Here is an 18,284-nt window from a genome sequence, read left to right as displayed (position 1 = left end):
TCCTGGCATCCTAAAAATGGGCCAAAGAAGAGACTAGGATAGCTACTCATGCATTGGGTGGGGGGTTGTTTGGGGATAAAAGTCATCCGGCAATCTCTTCTAGGTGTCCTTTCAACATAGGAAATGAGTGATGAGAGAGAAAACCTACTTTTAGCTCAAGCCAAAATCTAGGAGTAGGTGTGGATAAAGCAGTTCCTTGGGAAAATAGAGTATGTAGCACTTTCATCCTCTTTCAACCTTATTGTTGTAGTTGGTCTGAGGTGGGGTCAGTCTACTGACAGAACTGACAGGACAGGGAAAACATGGTGGCACACTGAACCCACAGTGGCCCTGGCCCCTATTACAGATCAGGTTGATGTGATAGGAGCTTTCCTTTGTTTTTTGTTGTTGTTTGTTTGCTTGCTTTTTAAATGTGAATTAGGCAATATTCTTTTGTTCTAGGTACATGGGAGACATTTTTATGGCTGAATCAGAGAAAGACTATTTAAGATGCTGAATCATCTTGGTACATTTACAAGTTGAAGGCTATGTTGGTTTGGTTTGTGGATTTTGGTGAAACTTTGTTGAGGAAACCTAGGATCAGGGAACTGTAGGAGAATGGGACAGATATTAGCTGGGTCATCTTAAGAGAACCTACAGATCTTCTGTTAGTGTGAGCCTAGAAGAGGGTTTTGGTAATCTTTGGGACTGTTTTGGATCAAGTTACCCAGAGAGGAGTTGTTGCAGGTCCCCTCCCTTTCCCATTCTCTGCCCATCCTCCCTTGGACTATATATGTCCCCACCCTCATCCCAAATACCCCTAATGTTTTTTTTGCTCCCAAAACCACCATCACCCCCAACCCCCATCTTCTTTGAACACAAGGTTTCATCCTGTCAGAGCCTCTTTTGTTCCTGGTCTCTGATAAATAAATGTGGCGCTTGATTAGGGAGAAGAGTTCATCACTGAATTCTAAACTCTTTGACTGCTTTTATTTATTTTTTTTTTCAGGTTCAAGTGCTGGATTGTGTCATGTGACCGTCCCAAAACTCAGAGCACCCTATGGCCATCCTTGCCCTCTGTCACATAACTTGAAAACTGCCAGATGGCCTTTTTGCAATGGTTCCCTCCAGGAAGCCTTGATCTCAGTGAAGAAGTCCTTTCCCGGCATTCCAGTGCCCCTGTCATCCCCATACTCCTCAGTCACCCTTAACAAACAAAGGCAATCACACACATGGTGTAACAAATACACAAAGTAAATAATAATTACACTACTTATGATCAGAGGGGCACTGGCCAGGTCCACACACAACATAAAGTGGGAGAGGGGGTGCTAGTTCCCACTAGGTTGCTGGACTGTGCCTCCAAGCCTCTTTAACCCCATGCCTCTTTGGGGGTGAGGGGGACCAAGGAAATGAGATTTCAACTCTTAGATTTATGTTCAAAAGAAAAAGACCCTCCCCCAACAAAGGTCATTATTTGGCGGTGTTAAAGTGGCATAGTCTAAGTGTCCCCCAAGTCTAATGCTCCAGCTCTCTAGAATTTGTAGAGGGAAGTCACCTGATGTCTATTGCCCAACCCCCACCCTGTGCCAAGATCAGGAGACCGGAGCATTTGATCTTGGAGGAGGCATCTTCTGTTCTTCACTTCTCTGTTCCTCTCCTTCAACCAAGGAAATGTGAATGGTGTTGTCAGGTGTATCTTGTTCTCCAAGATTGGGGTAGAAGGAAGGATGAAGAACAGGGCCAGAGAGGAGAGGCTGGGGGTTAGCATAGCTGTTATATGGGAGGCGAGTTGAAATACTTAACAGCCCTTGCCCATTCCTGTACCAAAACACCTCATCTCATTTTTTCACTATGGGAATGGGAAGAAGACACTAAAGCTCACCAACATCAACTTCCCAAGGGTGGTCACATACCTTTGCCCCTTCTACCTGAGCCAGTCAGGAGAGTCATACTCGGGAAGAACAGGCCTTCCAGGTCATCTCTCCAGGCCGGGCTTTAGTCCAGTACTGTTTGCATCAGACCCATAACTGCTGGCTCTACTTAGAGTGACGGTTTTGCTGAAGGTTCTTTATCTCCTCTCCTGACATCCTCTAGGCTCTTGCCTGGAGCCAAGAGGTCTGTGGTGAGGTATGGATAGGGTGTGGATCAGGAGAATCTCAACTCCTTGGCTTCAGGCACACTGTCCAGCTGGGAGGCAGAGGGGAACTTGTACTCTGAAGCCTGTGACTCCTCTAAGCCTCACATCTCTTCACCACTACTCTGGTGCCCTGGTTATCTGTCCCACAGCGAGAGGTATTTTATGTCCATAAAGTGCCCGTGGTAAGTGCTCAGAATTCATCTCTTGGCTGTGGCGGGTGCTGCTATTTCTCATTCCATCGAGGGGAAGAAACTGAGGCACAGTGAGTCCAGAGGATGGTGGGTCAGGATTATGGGAGGAATGAATAGGCCCAGCTAGTGACTTGGAGTGGCAAGTCCCTGCCTGTTTCCTAGCCTTCCAAACCAGGGAGTCTCCATCCTTCTAATCCTCTGCTCTAACTGGCCTTGTCAGATGCTTTTTCCTTCCCCATTGTATTGTCCCCTCCCTGCTGCCAGGTACTGCTAGATTCCAAAAATAAAAGATAAAAATAATTATAGACACTCTGCTCCCTTGTTCTCCCCCCTTCCACCCTGAGCTTTGGGTTTGGAGGAACTAGAATGTCCCCCCTCCAGAATCCCTTCCATCTTGGTCTGCTGGCTCTATTCCCTAGCCCAGAGCAGTGATTTGGATTCAAATGCCCTGTAACCTTCAACCTTCTTACTACTCATTTCTTGACTCCTCCTAACCCTTCCCAGACCTGGGACTCTGGGATCTCTATACTTCTTTTATTGACCTGAAGATAGAGGCTGGGAGTAGGGGTATTCCACAGGCTCTTTGGTCTCTCTCTTAGCTGGGGGGAATTTGGGCATATGTGGGCCACACCCTCTGGCTAAATAACTCAGGACTATGAGGGTGGATATGAGGGTTAATTTAGTGGCTCTCATACAGATCCTGAATGTTGAGGGTGCTCCCCTCCCCTTCTCCCCACCCCCAGCTCCTAAACCCTAACCTCTTACCAGTTTCCATGACTGCTGGAATTCAGTTCAACCCATTTGGCTCAGGAAGGTTAAGTTGGGTGATTATGGGTTGGAAACTTCCATGTGTTAGCCCTCTTGCCGTCTACTCCCATTCCCAACCCTGGAGGCTTTATACAAGTGCTTAAGTAGGTGGGTATTGAGGGAGAACAGTGGGTGGGTAGGTGGGTAATAAGGGAGAAATGGGGCACAGTGGGCAGGGGCCCTTCTATTTCAGTAAAGCCAAATACCAAAAAATGAAAAGTCACAATAAATAAATAAATAAAATTCCAAAATCCTTACTTTTGCCCCTGCCCTCGCTTCCCTTCCCCTGGCCACTGCTGGAGGGAGAAAGGGAAGAAGCTAAGAATGGATTTTTTATTTCCTCCTACTGAGAATGGTAGTCAGGGGATCTCCCCAAACCATACCAAGCCCCCACCTTGCCAGTGGAAGAAAGGAGGCTGGGTGTGGGGCTTTCTCTTATTCCATTTCAGCCTCTTTCTCATCTTTTATCTCTGCCTGGTCTCTGTCTCTTCTGCCTCTCTCTCCCTTTGCCTTCTCACTGCTGCTCTTTTTGTTCCTCTGTCTCTATCCCTCTGCTCTACCTCTGTCTCTACGTCTCTCTGTCTTCTTGCCAAACCTTCTCACTTGCAAACCTCAAACACTCCCCACCTGACCATGCCCCCTCTTCCCCCTGTCCCCCAAACCCCTCACCCATCAATCCCCACCTGCCTCCCTCTGTTGTATTGCACACTGCTTGGGCAGGGAACAAGGTGTGATGTTCATGGGAAGAGGTGGAGGGAGCTCAAGGGCCTGGGGGCATGGGGATCAGGGCTGGGGGTCTAGGGGTAGGGTCTATGGGGGAGGCATCCTCTGTCCCCCACCTTAGGAGCAGCCACAGCGATCCACCACCATGCCAGGGATCTTGCCGTAGATAATCTGCTGCTTGTCATTGAAGTAGAGCATGTTGATTGGGGACATCTTGGTGGGAGTACAGCAGGGCCCAGCAGAGCCTCTTGGATTAGCCTGTTGCACCAAGTGGGTGTGCGGATACTTTTGCATGAACATGTACTCGCACTGGCCGGAGCAGTAGTTGGCCTTGTATCGTTTAGGCGCGATGATCCAGTCCCAGCCAAAAGCCTCAAAGTCCACTGTGAGGGGGTATCGGCAGCAGCGGGACTCACTCGAGTGCTCATCGCAGTCCAGGCCCAGGTTCCGCCGGGACCGTTTTGTGTTCTCTAGGACCCGAAGCTCCATAAAAGGATGCTGGGGATGAGGGAGAAGAGAAAGATGTGATAGAGCCCTGAAGAGTTCCTACTCCCTTTCCTTTCTCACCTGCCCTTCAACAGGGGCATCAGAACAGAGACCATTGCCTTCTAAGCTGTTCCTCTGCTCCCATACCCCATATCTTCTACCCTCTCTCCTTGTAAGCTAGCTATCTGTCCTTCAACTCACTTCTTGAATTCCCCCTCTCCTGGCAACCTGATCCTGATCAGCCCCTTGGCCCCAGGCCTCATCAACAGCCCATTTTTGTGTTCTCTTGGATCTCCCATTAACTCACACTTCACCCCAAATCCAGTCTTCAGCTGTTGTCTGGCTTGTATCTGAAAAACACTAGCTGCCACTCCCCACCCAATCCCCCAAAACTGCTCCTCTAGAACCAGCTCCTGGCCCAAGGGAAATAATACTGGTCCCCAGCCCTTCTCATCCCTGGTCTACCTTTTCCAACATCCCACCTCCTCAGGACCAGGTTACACATATCTGACACCATCTCAAGCTCCCTGCTCACCAGCCCCTCAGCTCCCGGCCCCAGGGAGGTGACAGCCAGGTCTGTGCCACTGGGATCAAAGGCGTTGATCTCGATGCCCCAGTTGCTCTGTGGCTGGCGGAACCAGCTGTGTAGCACTTGCTTGAAGTCGATGCTCTGCCAGTGGCCTGAGCGTGAGTGCAGCTCAATCTTGAGTGAGCGGATACGGATGTGACGCCGGCCTCCGCCCCCTCCCCCTGCAGTCCCTTCCCCAGTTAGGGGTTTCAGTCGCAAGATCTGCAGGTAGACTGTGGCTGGGCGGGGCACGGGCCGCAGATACACCCACAGCTGGGCCTTCAGTACCTTTGTGAACATCACCTTGGGGCTGAAGTGGAAATGGCAGCAGAGAGGGCTACCATCTGTCTGCACCGCAGGGTCCGCTGATAAGAGAGAAGGGGACACAGCATCAGCAAAGGGTATTTGTGAAGGGCATCAGCAGCCCTGGGTGGCATTGACAACTTGGAAAACTCCTCCTGAGTTGTCCAGTTCTTTACCCTTCTCGTGTTTGTCTTGTTGACTACTATGTCACTGGTACTCAGAACAGTGCCTCCTTTCTTTCCCTATAGGATATCTCTCTCAGGCCTTACTGATCTGCATCCATTTGCCCCAGTACACACAATCCCCTCTACCAGATAACCTGCACAGATAGCTATCAGGGATATCCCCTTCCACCTGCAGCCTTCCATTCCTCCAGCTGTACCCCCTGCCCCCCAGCATGTAGGGCTCCAAATTTTTCTGAACTTTTGATGCTCTTCATAGAAGCCAAACCTCATATCACACCTGCTGTCCTCATGGCACCTTGCCCCATTTCTGCTCTGTGTTGTATGGTGGCCAGGTGGAGCCTGGCACAGCCCCCACCCCCAACCAGATGGTCTTGAGGGTGGATAACCAGGGTCCAGGTAGGGAACAGGGGCTAAATGTATTCCATGAGGTAAACCAAGAAGCATCTTAGGCTTCTTGTACCATTCATGCTAGAAATAATATACTCAGAAGAATGGAGCTACTCAAGTACTTCCTGTGCATCTGACTCTCCAGTCCCTTGAACCTGAGAACAAGCTTCCTGAGCTGCTTCTTCCTCATCACCATACTGCCTCAACTTTTGAGGAAGGGAAAAACTACCTCCATGTTGTTTACTCCTACTGCCCAAAAGCATCAGCAATAATATTCAACACATCAGATCAACTGGAATCAGTCTTCTTTTCTCCCCCTAGTTTCTTTTGGTTTCTCAGTCCAAGGCCAATAAGTCTTTACAAAGGTTTAACATCTCAACTTTACATTTTGGCCCATTACCCCTTATTCTGGACTATAAATTGACCCTTCTTGGGTCTAATGGCTGATCCTCAGCATCTGCCTTTGCTTCCATTTCAGTTCCTCTCAGTTCCGCTTTCTGAGCTCTTAAGTCAGTTGGAAATGCCCTAGATAATGTTCCTCATTCTAAACAAACTGAGAGAAAAAGAGGCATGAGTGTCCAGAGCTATGTAATTATGAGCAGGAAGTCCAGGACCTTAGGTATCATGCCCAGGTCTTGAGTTCTGCATAATCATGGAGGACTTAGCATCTATTGTCTCCCATCAGCACTGCCCCATCCCCGCCCGCCCCCCCCCCACCCCCCAGGAGAAGGAGGGTCTTCCAAGTGAAGTGAGGAAAGTGTTCTACGGTCTTCATATATTCAGGAATGAGACACAAAATTCCTCTGGTAGCTTCCTTTCCCTTGGCTCTTCTCTGAGGTCCTAGGGCACTGGTAGTCCTCCCAGTTATCCTCCTGCTGGAGCTGTAGTGCCAGTATTCAAGGGAGGGTTCAGGGAGTAGAGATTCAGGGAGTAGCTGGGGTGGGGAAGCTGTTGGTGAGATGGGGCTACTTACTATGCCTAATTTCATAAGGTTGTCTTATTTTCCCACCTGTCTTCACTATTAGCTATTAATCTCCATGAGGGTGGACACTTGTCAATACTGTGTCTGTTTTGCTCCCTGTTATAGCTTTAATGCCTCCCATAATACCAAGCAGTGTTCAATAAATGCATGCTGAATGAACTCCCGAAACTTCAAATCTTATATTATACAGGCAAGGGCCTAAAAGTTCTTCCTGGCATTGAAACACTGTTCTTTGACTACAATCAAAGCGGGTTTGATCACTGCTTGACTTCTCATTAACCTGTATCTGACCTTACCCACCAAATGTCTCAGGGATACAGATAATAATTCTTGTTTCATAGGAGTGCTCAGCATTAAATAAAGAATGAAAATAGTAGTAGCTTCTCAGTAAATGGTGGTTTATTGTTAGTTTTGTAAACTCTAAACATACTGCCCTACCTAAGCTGACCCAAGGTTTAGAAATGGAGAATTGGGCACCAGGGCCCCATCCCTCGAAGTCTTTGGTTTCTTCAGACAGATACCCCAGGGAATCACCATCCCCTTCTCCCCCAGTGGATGTGGGACAATTGGTACTACAAGGGGACAGGGCCAAGATGGATGGAGAAAGAAAAGGGAAAGGAGAAGAGACAGGAGAGAGACTGGAGGTGGTGAGAGAGATAAGAACAGAGAAGAGACTGTTAGAGATGAAGGCAGGCTGAAAAAGACAGGCAAGAGAACTGGAAGAGAGGAGGAAGGGAGAGGGGAAGATCATGGTAGGGGGAGAAGAAATAAGCTTGGGAGTTGAAGAACACTGGGAGAGAAGGGGGAATGCAAAAGGAATAGGTGGAGGCTAAAAAGTGAAAGGAGGAAGGTAGTAAGCTCTGTGGGGTAAAGAGAAAGGATAGAAGGATACAGAGAGAGGAACAAAGGAGAAGCAGGTAGTGCCACAGAGGGAAACAAGAGGCTTGGGAGAGTCCCCAACACACACATAGGCCCAGCTCCCAAAGGGAGGGGAAGGAGCCACATCTGTGTTGGATTGATCGGGTTGATGGCAGGCAGCAGGTCAGGTTTAGTAGGCGGTGCTGGTCTGGAGAGAGGTCATTGCACTATTTTCAGCAAAAGCCCAACCCCCTCCCAGCTCACCACCTCCTCCTCCACCGCCCCCCCCCCCCCCCAACCCCCTTACACACTCTCCTTACCCAGGCTGGAAGGCCTAGGGGCAGGAGGTTGGGCTGAGAGGGCAGGGGCCTCTTGGTGTATGAGAGCAGAGAGAAACTGAGGGGCTGGGCTTGGCTCCCAGAAGGGCAAGGGGGCTGGGTTCCCAGGATGAAGGCTGGGGTGGGAGAGCCTGAGAGGGTGGAGGGAACTAGGGCAGGCATTGCAGCCTAGGAGAGGTGGGGGCTGGGGTCCAGGGCTGAGGGCTGGGGGAGGGGAGGAAGGGGGAGGGGAGCGGAGGCCATCTCTGCTGACAAACACCTCCCCCGATTAGCAGAGCACAAGTCTCTTATTAAAGCGGGTCCCTGGGGATTAGACTATAAAAGTCTCTTTTTCCTTTTCCCCTCTCTCCCTCCCTTCCCCTCCGCTCCCCCTCCCTCTCATAAGAGCTCAGCTTTGCTCTTAAAGGGGACGTACAATACCTGGCTGGAGACCTAGTTCCCTAGTTATCCTTAAGTGAAAAGAGGGCGGAAGTTCGGGAAGAACCCCACCTACTGGTGTTCTTCCCTGCACCCCCCCTCACCCCAGCCTAACCTGCACTTCCCGATGGAAACACAGAGTGCCTTCACTTCCTGCACCCCCTTTACCAAGAGTAACTCTGGGCTGGAGTCCGTTGGTTAAGAGATGCTAAGGATGGAGAAAGGCAAGGGGAAGGTCCATCACCCATTCTGAAACTCCTTACACACACTCTACCACAGGGACCAGAGTACCTTTTCCCTCTGTACCCTTCATCTTCTTCCAGCAAACTCTTTTTCAGAATTCCTCTACAACTGTTTCCTAGAATCCCCACCCCCACCCCTGCCTTCAGTCAATCTTAGACTGACCCTAGCTTCTGTAAAGCAGAAACCTCAGGAACACAAGGGAGACTGAGGAACCCAGACAGATCCCAGGCTTTCTTCACCACCACCACCACCACCCTCCTCAGCAAGTTTCCTAGTCATTTGGGTTTTCTTTTCTTTATGGCCTGGCCAAGTATTGTGGAGTTAGGGTCTTCAGAAAGACTGGTGGCAGTATGAGGCACTCAGCCTCCCAGAAGCACACCTGGGTTCCTGCTTCTCCCATGGGGTGGGCTACTAGGACTCCACCTCAGCCCCCAGCTTTTTATGACCCATCTGCCAATAAACCAGTCCCCCCCCCCCCCTTCTGTTCAGAGCCATAAAACCAAACTGTGGGGTGGGGGGAGTGACTTTGCCAAACCACTAGGGAATAAGAGGGCCTGGTTCCCTGGAGTTGGAGCGGGAAGGGGTGAAGGGACCTCAGTGGGGGAGGGGAAAGGGAGTCATCTGACCCTAGGGAGAGCTGGGGGGGGGGGGGGGGGTTGGCCTGGATTTTCCAGGCCATAAAATTTCAAAGCAGCTCAAGTCTATTAACATGTTCATCTTCCGTTTGGCCAGGGGCTTGAATGCCTGGGTTCCCCCTCCCTCCTTATCTATTTCTTTCTTTTTTTCCCTAGGTCTCCCTCTCTCTCCTCAAATCCGGTTTCTAGTAAAGGCGGGTGAATATGGAAAGGAACGATAAGCTTTGAGTAGCCAAAGGGGTGCCCTTAGCCCTAGCGCAAGAGTTGAGTTCTCTGAGCTCGGTCAGTACGGAGAAGACACAGCTTTTCCAGCCCCTTGGGAGACCTGGTGTCAGAAGGGCTCTGGGTGAAATGAGTGCCAGTTGGGCTGCCAGGAGAGACACGGGGCTCTGGGACCTCACTCCTGCTGGAGGGAGAAGAGCGCTCAGTTCTCTGCAGCTCAAGTGGGCGCGCTGCGGTGCCAGGGGTGGAAAGGGTGGAGAGTTGGTGCCAAGGCCATTGGGAGGCAGAGAGCACCGCAGCCCGCTAGGGACTGCGGGGGTCCCGAAGCGTCCCGATTCGGTTCTCCAGCCTCTCCACCATCGCCCCTCAGGACTGAGCTGTTGCCCCTTCCACTCCGCTGCGAATGGGCCCCAGCTTCCCCAGTCTCCCCGCAACACGGGTCTTTTTTCGCACACACGGGGTGGAAGGCGGTATCTCGCAACCCTCTCGGTTTGCCCTCCCACCTCAGGGAACGGAGTGTGCATACAACTCCGCAGCCCATCTCCACCGCTCAAAAAACTTCTACGGAGCAGCCCCCGTCCCCCAATCAGTCAAGTTTTCGCAGAAAAGGCTTCTGGGCCAGAGCAGCCGCGAGCGCCCCGCTTCAGAGCGGGAGGCGCTCACTTTTCCCGGAGCCCGAGCCAGCACCCCACTGCTCGCGCCCCGCCGCCCACTTACTCTCCTGAGCCATGCTAATGACAGTCTCGGTGGTGGCGTGGTACTCGTCCTCCTCCAGGAAGTCCTCGGGCTGCAGCGCGTCGCCCTGGAAGTCGTGCAGGTCCAGGATCTGCTGTAGCGGCGGCGCCTTGGGCAGCAGCTGCTTCACCACCTCGCGGCTGATGTTGGGCGCCTCCTTGAGCCGCAGTTTGCTCAGGATCTGTGACTTGATGCTCTCCAGGCGCAGCTCGCGGCTGTGCTGCCGCCACACGCACACGGGGCAGCCGTCGGGCTCGGGCGCCACGGACGGGGCCGGCCGGCTCGAGCGCTCCCCCCCGGCCCCCGCCGCCGCCGCCGCCGCCGCCGCCGCCGCCGCGGGGCCCTCGGCCGCCTCCCCCCGGGGCCGCAGCTCCAGGGCGAGGAGCAGGAAGCCCAGCAGCAGCGGGGCCGCGAGCACCATGCTGGAGGGGAGGGGAGGGAGGACTGGGGGGCGGGGACGCCGGAGTCCCGCAGGGAGGGGGCGGAGGGAGAAGGGAGGGAGGAGGAGGGGGTCCGGGCGGCGCGGGATTGGGGGCTGCCCGGCCGAGGGGGGGCCGGGGGGGCCGGGGGCGGCGGGCGCGCGGGCGGGGCGGGCGGGCGGCCGGGGCGGGCGGCTGGGGGGGCCCGAGCCCGGGCCAGGCCCTTTATAGCCCCGGCCCCCGTGTCGTCAGCGGCCGCGATTGGCTGCGGAGCCAACAAAAGAGGCAGCGCTGTCATCCGAGGCGAGAGAGGGAGCCGGAGAGAGCCGAGGAAAAGAGAGAGAGAGGGAGGGAGAGAGAGAGAGAGAGAGAGAGAGGGAGCGAGGGCCCAGAGAGAGATGAAGAGACAGAGATACTGGGGTGAGGGAGAGGAATGGAGAGAAAGAGAAAGTCAGAGTCAGAGAGACCAAGGAGAGACAGAGAGATAAAGACGTAGGAGACAGATCAAGAGACAGAGAGGAAGAGCAGCAGCAAGAGGAAAGAGAGACAAAGGGGGGAGAAGACAGAGGGGAGAAGACAGAGAGAGGAGAGACTTAGCTAGAGAGACAGAGACAGAGAAGGAAAGAGACTGGTAGAACTAGTGGGACAGTTAGAGGGGGGAGAATCAGGGACAAAGACAGGGGAGAGAGACCAGAGAGAGGAGAGAAGTATGGCCAGACCGAGGGAAGAGATGGAGGTCTATGGAGCCAGACCGCAAGAGGTCAGGGATACAGAGAGATATGGGAACCGGGGCAGAGGAACTGATGGGACAGAGACCAGAGCCCCGGGAAAGAAGGAGAGGGAGAGAAATCTAGAAAGGGAGGCTTGGGAGATGCCAAGGGAGCCCCTGAGGAGGCAGGCACAGAAGATCAGAGGAAGGCAGAGATGAGAAGACAGAGACTCAGCAAGGGAAGGAGAGACAGCACAGTGACAGGGTCAGCCTTGGTGGGAGTATGGAGAGCCCAAGGGAGAGGAGGTAGAGAATTTGAACCCAGAGGAACCCCAGCTACCAGAGGTAGCCCAAATAAAATGTTTCCAGAAGCCATGGAGGGAAGCATCAGGCTAGGCTCCCTAGCGGCTCAGGAACAGTGAAATGGAGGGAAGGGACATGGGGGTAGCAAGAGAGACTAGGAGAGAAAGAGAACAGGGACAATCTGAGCAGTTGGGGAGGTGGTGGGAAGCCCTGATACAAGAGGGAGTCTTAGAGCTGGGAAGAGTGTGAGCCTGAAATTGAGGCCTGAAAGGGATAAAGGAGTCAGCAGGCTGGAAAAAGGCAGGAACTATGGACCACTGGGGACCACTGGGACTGGGGGAGGAGTAGAGGAAGCATGCGGGAGACCACTTGCTTGCAGAGGAATCTGGGACTCTGAATTCCTAGCTACACTGTTGCATCTGCAGGGTCTTAGAAGTCTGAGAAGGCTCTTGTGATTGCAGAGAATGAGAGAGAAGTCTGCCCTCAGCCGCCTTGAGTTGGAGACAGCAAGTTGCAAAGGGAGAAACCCAGATGTGGGACCAGCCCTAGCTTGCAGGTGTGACTCTGGGTGCAGCTAGAAGGCAGAGTGAAAGAGAGCTAAAATGCTCCTGAGGTGCTTGACTTCGGGTTCTGGATTCTTTTTCCCAGTCCTCAGTTTGCCCATGCTTATTTCTTGAGTCCAGAGCCCTGGAGATCAATAGACAACCAGTAGATTGAAAATGTTTGAAGGGATTGGGTCTTGCTCACTTCCTGGTACACACAGTGTTTTATTGAGTAACGAGATGATCATTATTGGGCTTCTCAGGCAGAAAAAAGAGACACTGCTTTCCTCTGTGGATTAGAGCCCAAGAGAATGTCTTGAAATGGAACAGTAGGCATAAGGACAAAATTGGGTTGGGAGCTGGAGTGAAATGAGGGAAGAAACTGGAGGTCCAGGTGTGAGGCAGGAAGGTTGGGTAGGGATCCGGAAAACCAAGCTGGGGAGCTTTGAAGAGATGAACCATTTCCGTGGAGAACAGGAACTAAGACTGCAACAGAATGGAGTAAATTAGACAGTTTGTTCTCTCTCTTGCTTTGGACCAAGACACGGGCATCTCAACATTTCATCAAGTTTCTTCATCTATAAAATGTGGATCACACCATCTCTCTGCAACAAGCTGCGAGGATTACATAGTAATCAATCAATCAATAATGGCCTTGATGGGCTCCTTCTTCTTTGTGACTCTTTCCTTTCTGATCTCCTAGAGCAATGATTGCCTTTACCACATATCCTGGCCTAGCCTGTTCTCCAAAATGTTTCTCTGATGTAATTTCCTCAGCGAAACTCCTTGAGAGCAGAGGTGGTATCACCTCCTTCTCTTTCCTGGGAGGAAGCTGCCTAGCCTTCTTCCTCACTAAGCATGTTTCTAATGGTAGGTCTACGAGAGATGCAAAGATAAATGACTCAGCCCCTTTCCTCAGGAATCATCTAGAGTGGACATGACACTAGGTAAACAGTAGCAGCCAAAACTCCAAGACAGATGCCTTCTTGATATTTCTATCTGGATGTCCCAAGGTACCTCAAATATCATGAGTTAAATATGATAAATAGATAACTCCTTCTCTCCCCTGAAAATGTGCCCCCAGTGTGCCATTGCTGAGGCACATTTTCATTTTATTGAATAAGAATCATCAGGCCAGAAACCTGGAGCTAGACTTCACCTTTTTTCTCTTGATCATCTCTGAATCTTTGCATAAATTGTTTCCTCTTCTTGGAACAACTACCCTTTCTACTTTCCCTGCCCCCACTCCCCAGTCTCTTGGCCAAATTTATTCTGTCTTCAGGTTGCAGTGTAGAGATTTTAGACATGTCTTCCAAAAGTCCAGTCCTGACTCCAAAGCCTAGAGTAGATGCTCTTCCTAGCTACCTCTGCACCATTCTGTGTGGTATGGAGGTTACTCTTACATAGCTTCTAGACTAGAACCAGTCTGCCTGGGTTCAAGGTCCAGCCCTCCTGCTTACCTGGCTGTGTAAACTTGGCTCTTTATGCTTATCTGTAAGATGGGGATAACAATATTGTACCTATTTCATAAGGTTATGAGGATTAACTCCCTGACACAGAATTCTTTTTTCCCCCTGACACACAATTCTAAATGAGTTAATTAGTCATTCCTATTACCCCAATTTATCACCCTTACACTGTGACTGGGATCCAAGGCAACAGGAAATTTTTCCACGGAAGTGTTCCTTAGCTCCTTTGAAAGAAGAATGAATGGACCCCGCTAACTGGATCTGGTCAGAGCCGGGTTGGGGGGAGAGAAAACTGGGTATTTATGGCCATGAGGAGTTATGAGTGTCTGCCAAATGCCAGAGAGCAGGAGTCAGGAACAACTTGTGAGACAGAAAAGATTTTCACCTCCTGGCTTCCCCACCAGTTCCAGGACTGGGCTTAATCCAATGAGTGGGCAAGACTGCCATCTGGTGGTAGAATCTGGAATTTTAGCTCCTTGGAGGTGGGACTAGAACTGCTGTTTTGCCCTGCATACTTTGCATATTTTCACTTTAGATTTCTAACCCAAGAGTTCTATATCATAATGCGTTAAGCCTTGTTTCTTTCTCCAGACCTTCCCGCATCTTGCCTCGTTCCTTAGTTCTCTCAGGCTTGATTACTGTTGGGTTCCCCTGAGCTGCAGGAACTAACCCCTGGGAGGTCTCTTTCAGAAGCTTCAGACTTCCAGCTGCCCTAGACCCAGTCCCCAGGAGGGGGCCCTGGAGGCTTCACAGAAAAGGAACTGGGAGAGAGTATCTGGACATTTAGATCTTTTCTCATCCCCAAACAGGCTAACCAGGGTTTGGGGCCCCGCCCACTGTCCTGGTCTCCCTAGCAACTGTCTTCCTGCCAGGGGTGCCCCTCTCAGGCGTTACCCAGGCAACCTTCAAGGCCCGCCTCCTTCAAGGTCCTGACTGGTTCACGGCAAATGTGGGTCGGGGCCTAAGGGAAGGCATTGAGGTTTGAAGGCTGCGAGCTGCCCGGAGAGAAGCAAGAGGTGTCCCAGGGGGAGGGGTAAGGTTTCAGGAGCTACTGGAGGAAAGAGGCGCTTGTGTAGCCTCGGGTGGAGGGTCTGTTCCATGCTCAGGAAGAGGAACTGGAGGTCTTGGGAGCCGGTCACCAGGGTTCAAGCCAGAGACACCTGGACCACTCTCGGAGCAGGAGACACCAGAACTGGGGAAGCTCTATAAAGAGGGAGGACTCCTGCCATCGTGCACTCCTTCCCCGCAGACTACCCCGCATACTTAAACTGCCTTATCCCTCACAGCTGGGTCAGTGGGCAGCAACCCAGGATCCCTAATGCCATCTCTTGTCACTTTTTTCTCCTAAAGTCCCTATTTTTAGGATCAGTGACTCATTCCCTGGCACCGCAGGTCTTTCCAAGGAGGGGAGGGACTGGGGTCATTGAGAAGCTGCTGAGGGGAAGGGGCTGAGGGGCTTCCCTACTAGGCTTGCTTCCCCCTTCTCCTGCCCTCCCAGGGTGAGTCTCTGGGAATGTGGTTTGGGGAGACTATTCTGGGCTGGAATGTTAGTGGAATGGACTCCTCCCAGGTCTCTGCCCACAAAGCCTGAAGCCCCAGAGAGGACCTCATTGTGTAATTACCATCCTCTTCCACACCACATTCTAAACCCTATAATTACCCTGCTGGATCTCCTAGTAGGCCTGTTAACCTCTTTAACCCCAGGCCCTTGAAGAGAAGTTGGAGGTCGGGAGGAGGGATCCAGAGAGTTTGTATTTTGTGGGGAGCAGGTGGAGGTGGAGTACAGCTGGGGAACTCTGAGAGTCATTTGGAAGTCACATCTTTCTTTGCCCACTGGCCTTCTTCCTAAAGATACCCTACCCTGCCCCCTTCAGCTCCTCTTAGGGCAGGCCCAGCCCTTCAGACTCACAGGTGCACCCTCTTTCCCACCTTCACTCAGTCTCCCCAGGCTTCTCCATCTTTTCCCATCTTTCTCAACAATTGCTCCCTCTCCATGCCCAGGCCTGACATGGGTCCTGCTGGGGGCCACGGCCAAGGCCGCCCCCGTGCCCCGTTTGGCCAGCACGAGGCACCTGCTGATCCAAGGAAAGGAGGGGTCTGAGCATAAAGCCGGTTCTCCTTCTCCAGGGACTTCAGAATGCTGGTGGGTGTGCTGACCCAGGAGGTGGGCTGCCAGGTGAGGAGAGCTGGAATGTTCAGAGGGAATCCAATGTCTAGGAGAAAGCACGGGGCAGTGAAGGTCAAGGTTGTTGCCAAATGAGGTGTGTGCGCGCGCGTAGCAATGGCGAGGGTGTGAGGATGGCCAGAAGGTCTGGGTGGGGTCTGGGAATGGGAACCAGAGATTAGAGATGTGAGGGCAGGACAGACTGCTCTGGGCTCTGCCTGGTGGTGCCAGCGACCCCCACCCATTCAACCCTGCATCCTCTCCTCACTTCTAGTGCCCTGGACTGCAAGGCCGCATCCACGGGAAGGAGTCTACTGTGTGAGCAGGTTGAGTGAATGCTCCCCGAGGCCTTCAGTGCTCTCTGCTCCCCTGAGCCTGTGGTAGGTGGCTCCCAGCACCCAGAGCTTCTCTTTGGCACACCCCTACCCACACTATTTGTTGTCTGTGCCTACAGGCTGTAACTAGAACTGTGTCTCACTCATCTCTGTATAGTCCCTGTGCCTGGCTGGTTTAGGCTTTCAGTAGCTGGATGGATAGATGGATGGATGAAGGAATGCCCCAAGGAACAGAAACCTGAAGTAACTACCCCAGCATTGCCTCTTCTCGTTGCTCCCATGTTCATGTCTGCTGCATCCCAGGGGACTGGTTAGTTGTGTGGGTCTGTGATTGTCAGGTGGGAGACCACTGCCCTCCTGAGCTGGCCCTGGACCAGAACCACACAGCAGCTGACCTCCTGGCCCAGGCTGTGCATGAACAGCCTGGGGCACCTGCCCTGCTCACTCACCAGCTGAGCATCTGGATTGACCCCACTGGCAACAGTGAGGAGGCTGGGACAGGAGCCAGGCAAGGTTGGGGAGAAGGAGGGGCCAGAAGTCCAGCCCAAGGAGCAGGGAAAGGAACAGGCAAGAACTGGGGCAGAGCGCTGCGGATGGAGCCTGGGCAGTGGAGGGGGTTCTGGGGAAGGCCCTGGGGCTTGAAACAGGGCTCTGGGCTGAGACCAAGGTGGGAAGGAGGGATGCAAGGAGGCTGAATTGTCCCTCCCAACACTTTCCTTGGCCACGTCAAGTGGCGTGGAGTCCAGATATTTCTCAAAGCAAAATCATTTTCATTCTCATGTTACCCCAAAACAGGGTAGGATAAAAGCTTAAGGTAACAAAATCGATCCCCTTAATGTCTTATGCAATCCTCACAACTGCCCTGTAAGGTGTGGAAGGGAGTAGTTTTCCTCTTACTTGAGGGGGGAGGAAGCTGAGGCTCAGGAAGTGTGAACGTTTGGCCAAAGTCCCCCCATTCATGCCATGCAGAGCCTGTGTGGCACGAGTGCCTCTGAACTTAGGGCACCTGCTGGAGGTGGGCGGGGTGCACCCGGAGTCTGTGTGTCTGGTATCTGCGGGATCTGCAGGCTGCCCCTGAGCCTCGCTTTCCTTGAAGAAAGGATGTAAGGTGACTTTGGCAGTGATGGTGTTCTCCTGGGTACTAGGGTGCTGTGACCTTGTCTTGCCAGGCATCTGGGGGAGTCAGAGAGGGCCACCATGGTGACTCCACCAACCAGGGCATCTCTGACCTTGTCCTTGTTTTGATCTAACCCTGTAGTCTGGGAGCTGCCATCGAGCACCCACGCCTCCCTTATAACCAAAGCTGGGGCCTTTGGATTTAGGTCTCAGTTCCCTAATTCAGACACAACCTCCTGACCTTAAGTTCTAGCCACCACCCTTTCTATCCTCTCTAGCAAAGGGATGGCCCTGATGCTGCACCCTTTGGTTCCTCTGTCTCCCTCCTCTCTCCTCCTCTTCCTCCTCCTCACCGTTTCCCTGGCATCTCTTTTCCCCTCTGTATTGTTTCCCTCACCACCACCCCCCCACCCCGCCGTCCTTCCATGCCTCCCCTTCCCCTATTCTCTCCTGTATCTCCCAGCTGTCCTCAACTCTTCTCTTCCCTTCTCTCTCCTCCAGTCCTTCCCAGTCTCCTCACTCCTTTCTCATGCTCCCCACCCCCACTGGCCTCTGCAGGTGGCAGCTCCCAGGTCATGGGGCCTCTCCTACCAGGGCACCCACAGTTGCATAGCTGGATGACATATCTGGATGCCAGACCTTTGGAGTAGGTGCTGGGAGCTCTGAAGGACATGATGTGAGGGGCCAGGTCCCAGTCAGCTGCTTCCCCACTCAGAGGGGCACAGGGCTATATGCCAACTTTCCAGACTAGGGGGTAGGCCATTTGTGTGTATGTGTGTGCATGCGTGTGTGTTAAAATACAGATGACATAAAATCTACCAGTTGAACCATTTTTAAGAGAACAGGTCAGGAGCACCTGAGTGGTTCAGTTAAGCAACTGACGATCTCTGCTCAGGTCATGATCTCATGGTTCGTGGGTTTGAGCTCTGCGTCGGGCTCTGTGCTGGGATTCTGTCTCCCTCTCTCTGCCCCTCCCTCTCTCAAAATAAATAAATAAACTTAAAAAAAAAAAGTACAGTTCTAAGTAC

The 18,284-nt window shown here is 52.4% G+C and overlaps 2 protein-coding genes and 1 long non-coding RNA gene across 3 annotated transcripts in view; 2 read left to right on the top strand and 1 right to left on the bottom strand.

The window, feature by feature from the left end:
- The window catches only part of SARNP (SAP domain containing ribonucleoprotein), a 53,724-nt gene extending 52,294 nt beyond the window's left edge, over nt 1–1,430 (top strand). Inside the window, exon 12 of the transcript XR_008300277.1 lies at nt 989–1,430. The gene's annotated coding sequence lies outside the window, so the exon portion shown is untranslated. The remainder of the gene's footprint in view (nt 1–988) is intronic.
- Nucleotides 1,218–10,662, bottom strand: GDF11 (growth differentiation factor 11). The gene is made up of 3 exons (XM_015085067.3): nt 10,182–10,662; nt 4,862–5,259; nt 1,218–4,338 (listed from the first exon to the last, which is right to left on the bottom strand). The coding sequence occupies exons 1-3, from the start codon at nt 10,618–10,620 to the stop codon at nt 3,958–3,960; spliced, it is 1,218 nt and encodes a 405-aa protein (XP_014940553.3). The 5' UTR covers nt 10,621–10,662; the 3' UTR covers nt 1,218–3,957.
- A 3,882-nt stretch (nt 10,663–14,544) lies between these two features.
- On the top strand, nt 14,545–17,625 carry LOC128311048 (uncharacterized). The gene is made up of 3 exons (XR_008288972.1): nt 14,545–14,674; nt 15,643–15,817; nt 16,080–17,625. It is a non-coding gene; the product is annotated as an uncharacterized LOC128311048 (long non-coding RNA).
- Nucleotides 17,626–18,284: the final 659 nt, after the last annotated feature.

The sequence above is a fragment of the Acinonyx jubatus genome, chromosome B4, assembly GCF_027475565.1.
Source record: "Acinonyx jubatus isolate Ajub_Pintada_27869175 chromosome B4, VMU_Ajub_asm_v1.0, whole genome shotgun sequence".
Classification (NCBI taxonomy): Eukaryota; Metazoa; Chordata; class Mammalia; order Carnivora; family Felidae; genus Acinonyx; species Acinonyx jubatus.
This window is presented reverse-complemented; position numbering and strand designations above follow the sequence as displayed.

Excerpts from the sequence above, each read along its gene's own strand:
- GDF11 (XM_015085067.3), bottom strand. The coding sequence starts at position 10,620 with ATGGTGCTCGCGGCCCCGCTGCTGCTGGGCTTCCTGCTCCTCGCCCTG. Across the intron at positions 5,260-10,181 it reads CATTAGCATGGCTCAGGAGA|CGGACCCTGCGGTGCAGACA; the intron begins GTAAGTGGGCGG and ends CTCTCTTATCAG. Across the intron at positions 4,339-4,861 it reads GGCCGGGAGCTGAGGGGCTG|CATCCTTTTATGGAGCTTCG; the intron begins GTGAGCAGGGAG and ends CCTCATCCCCAG.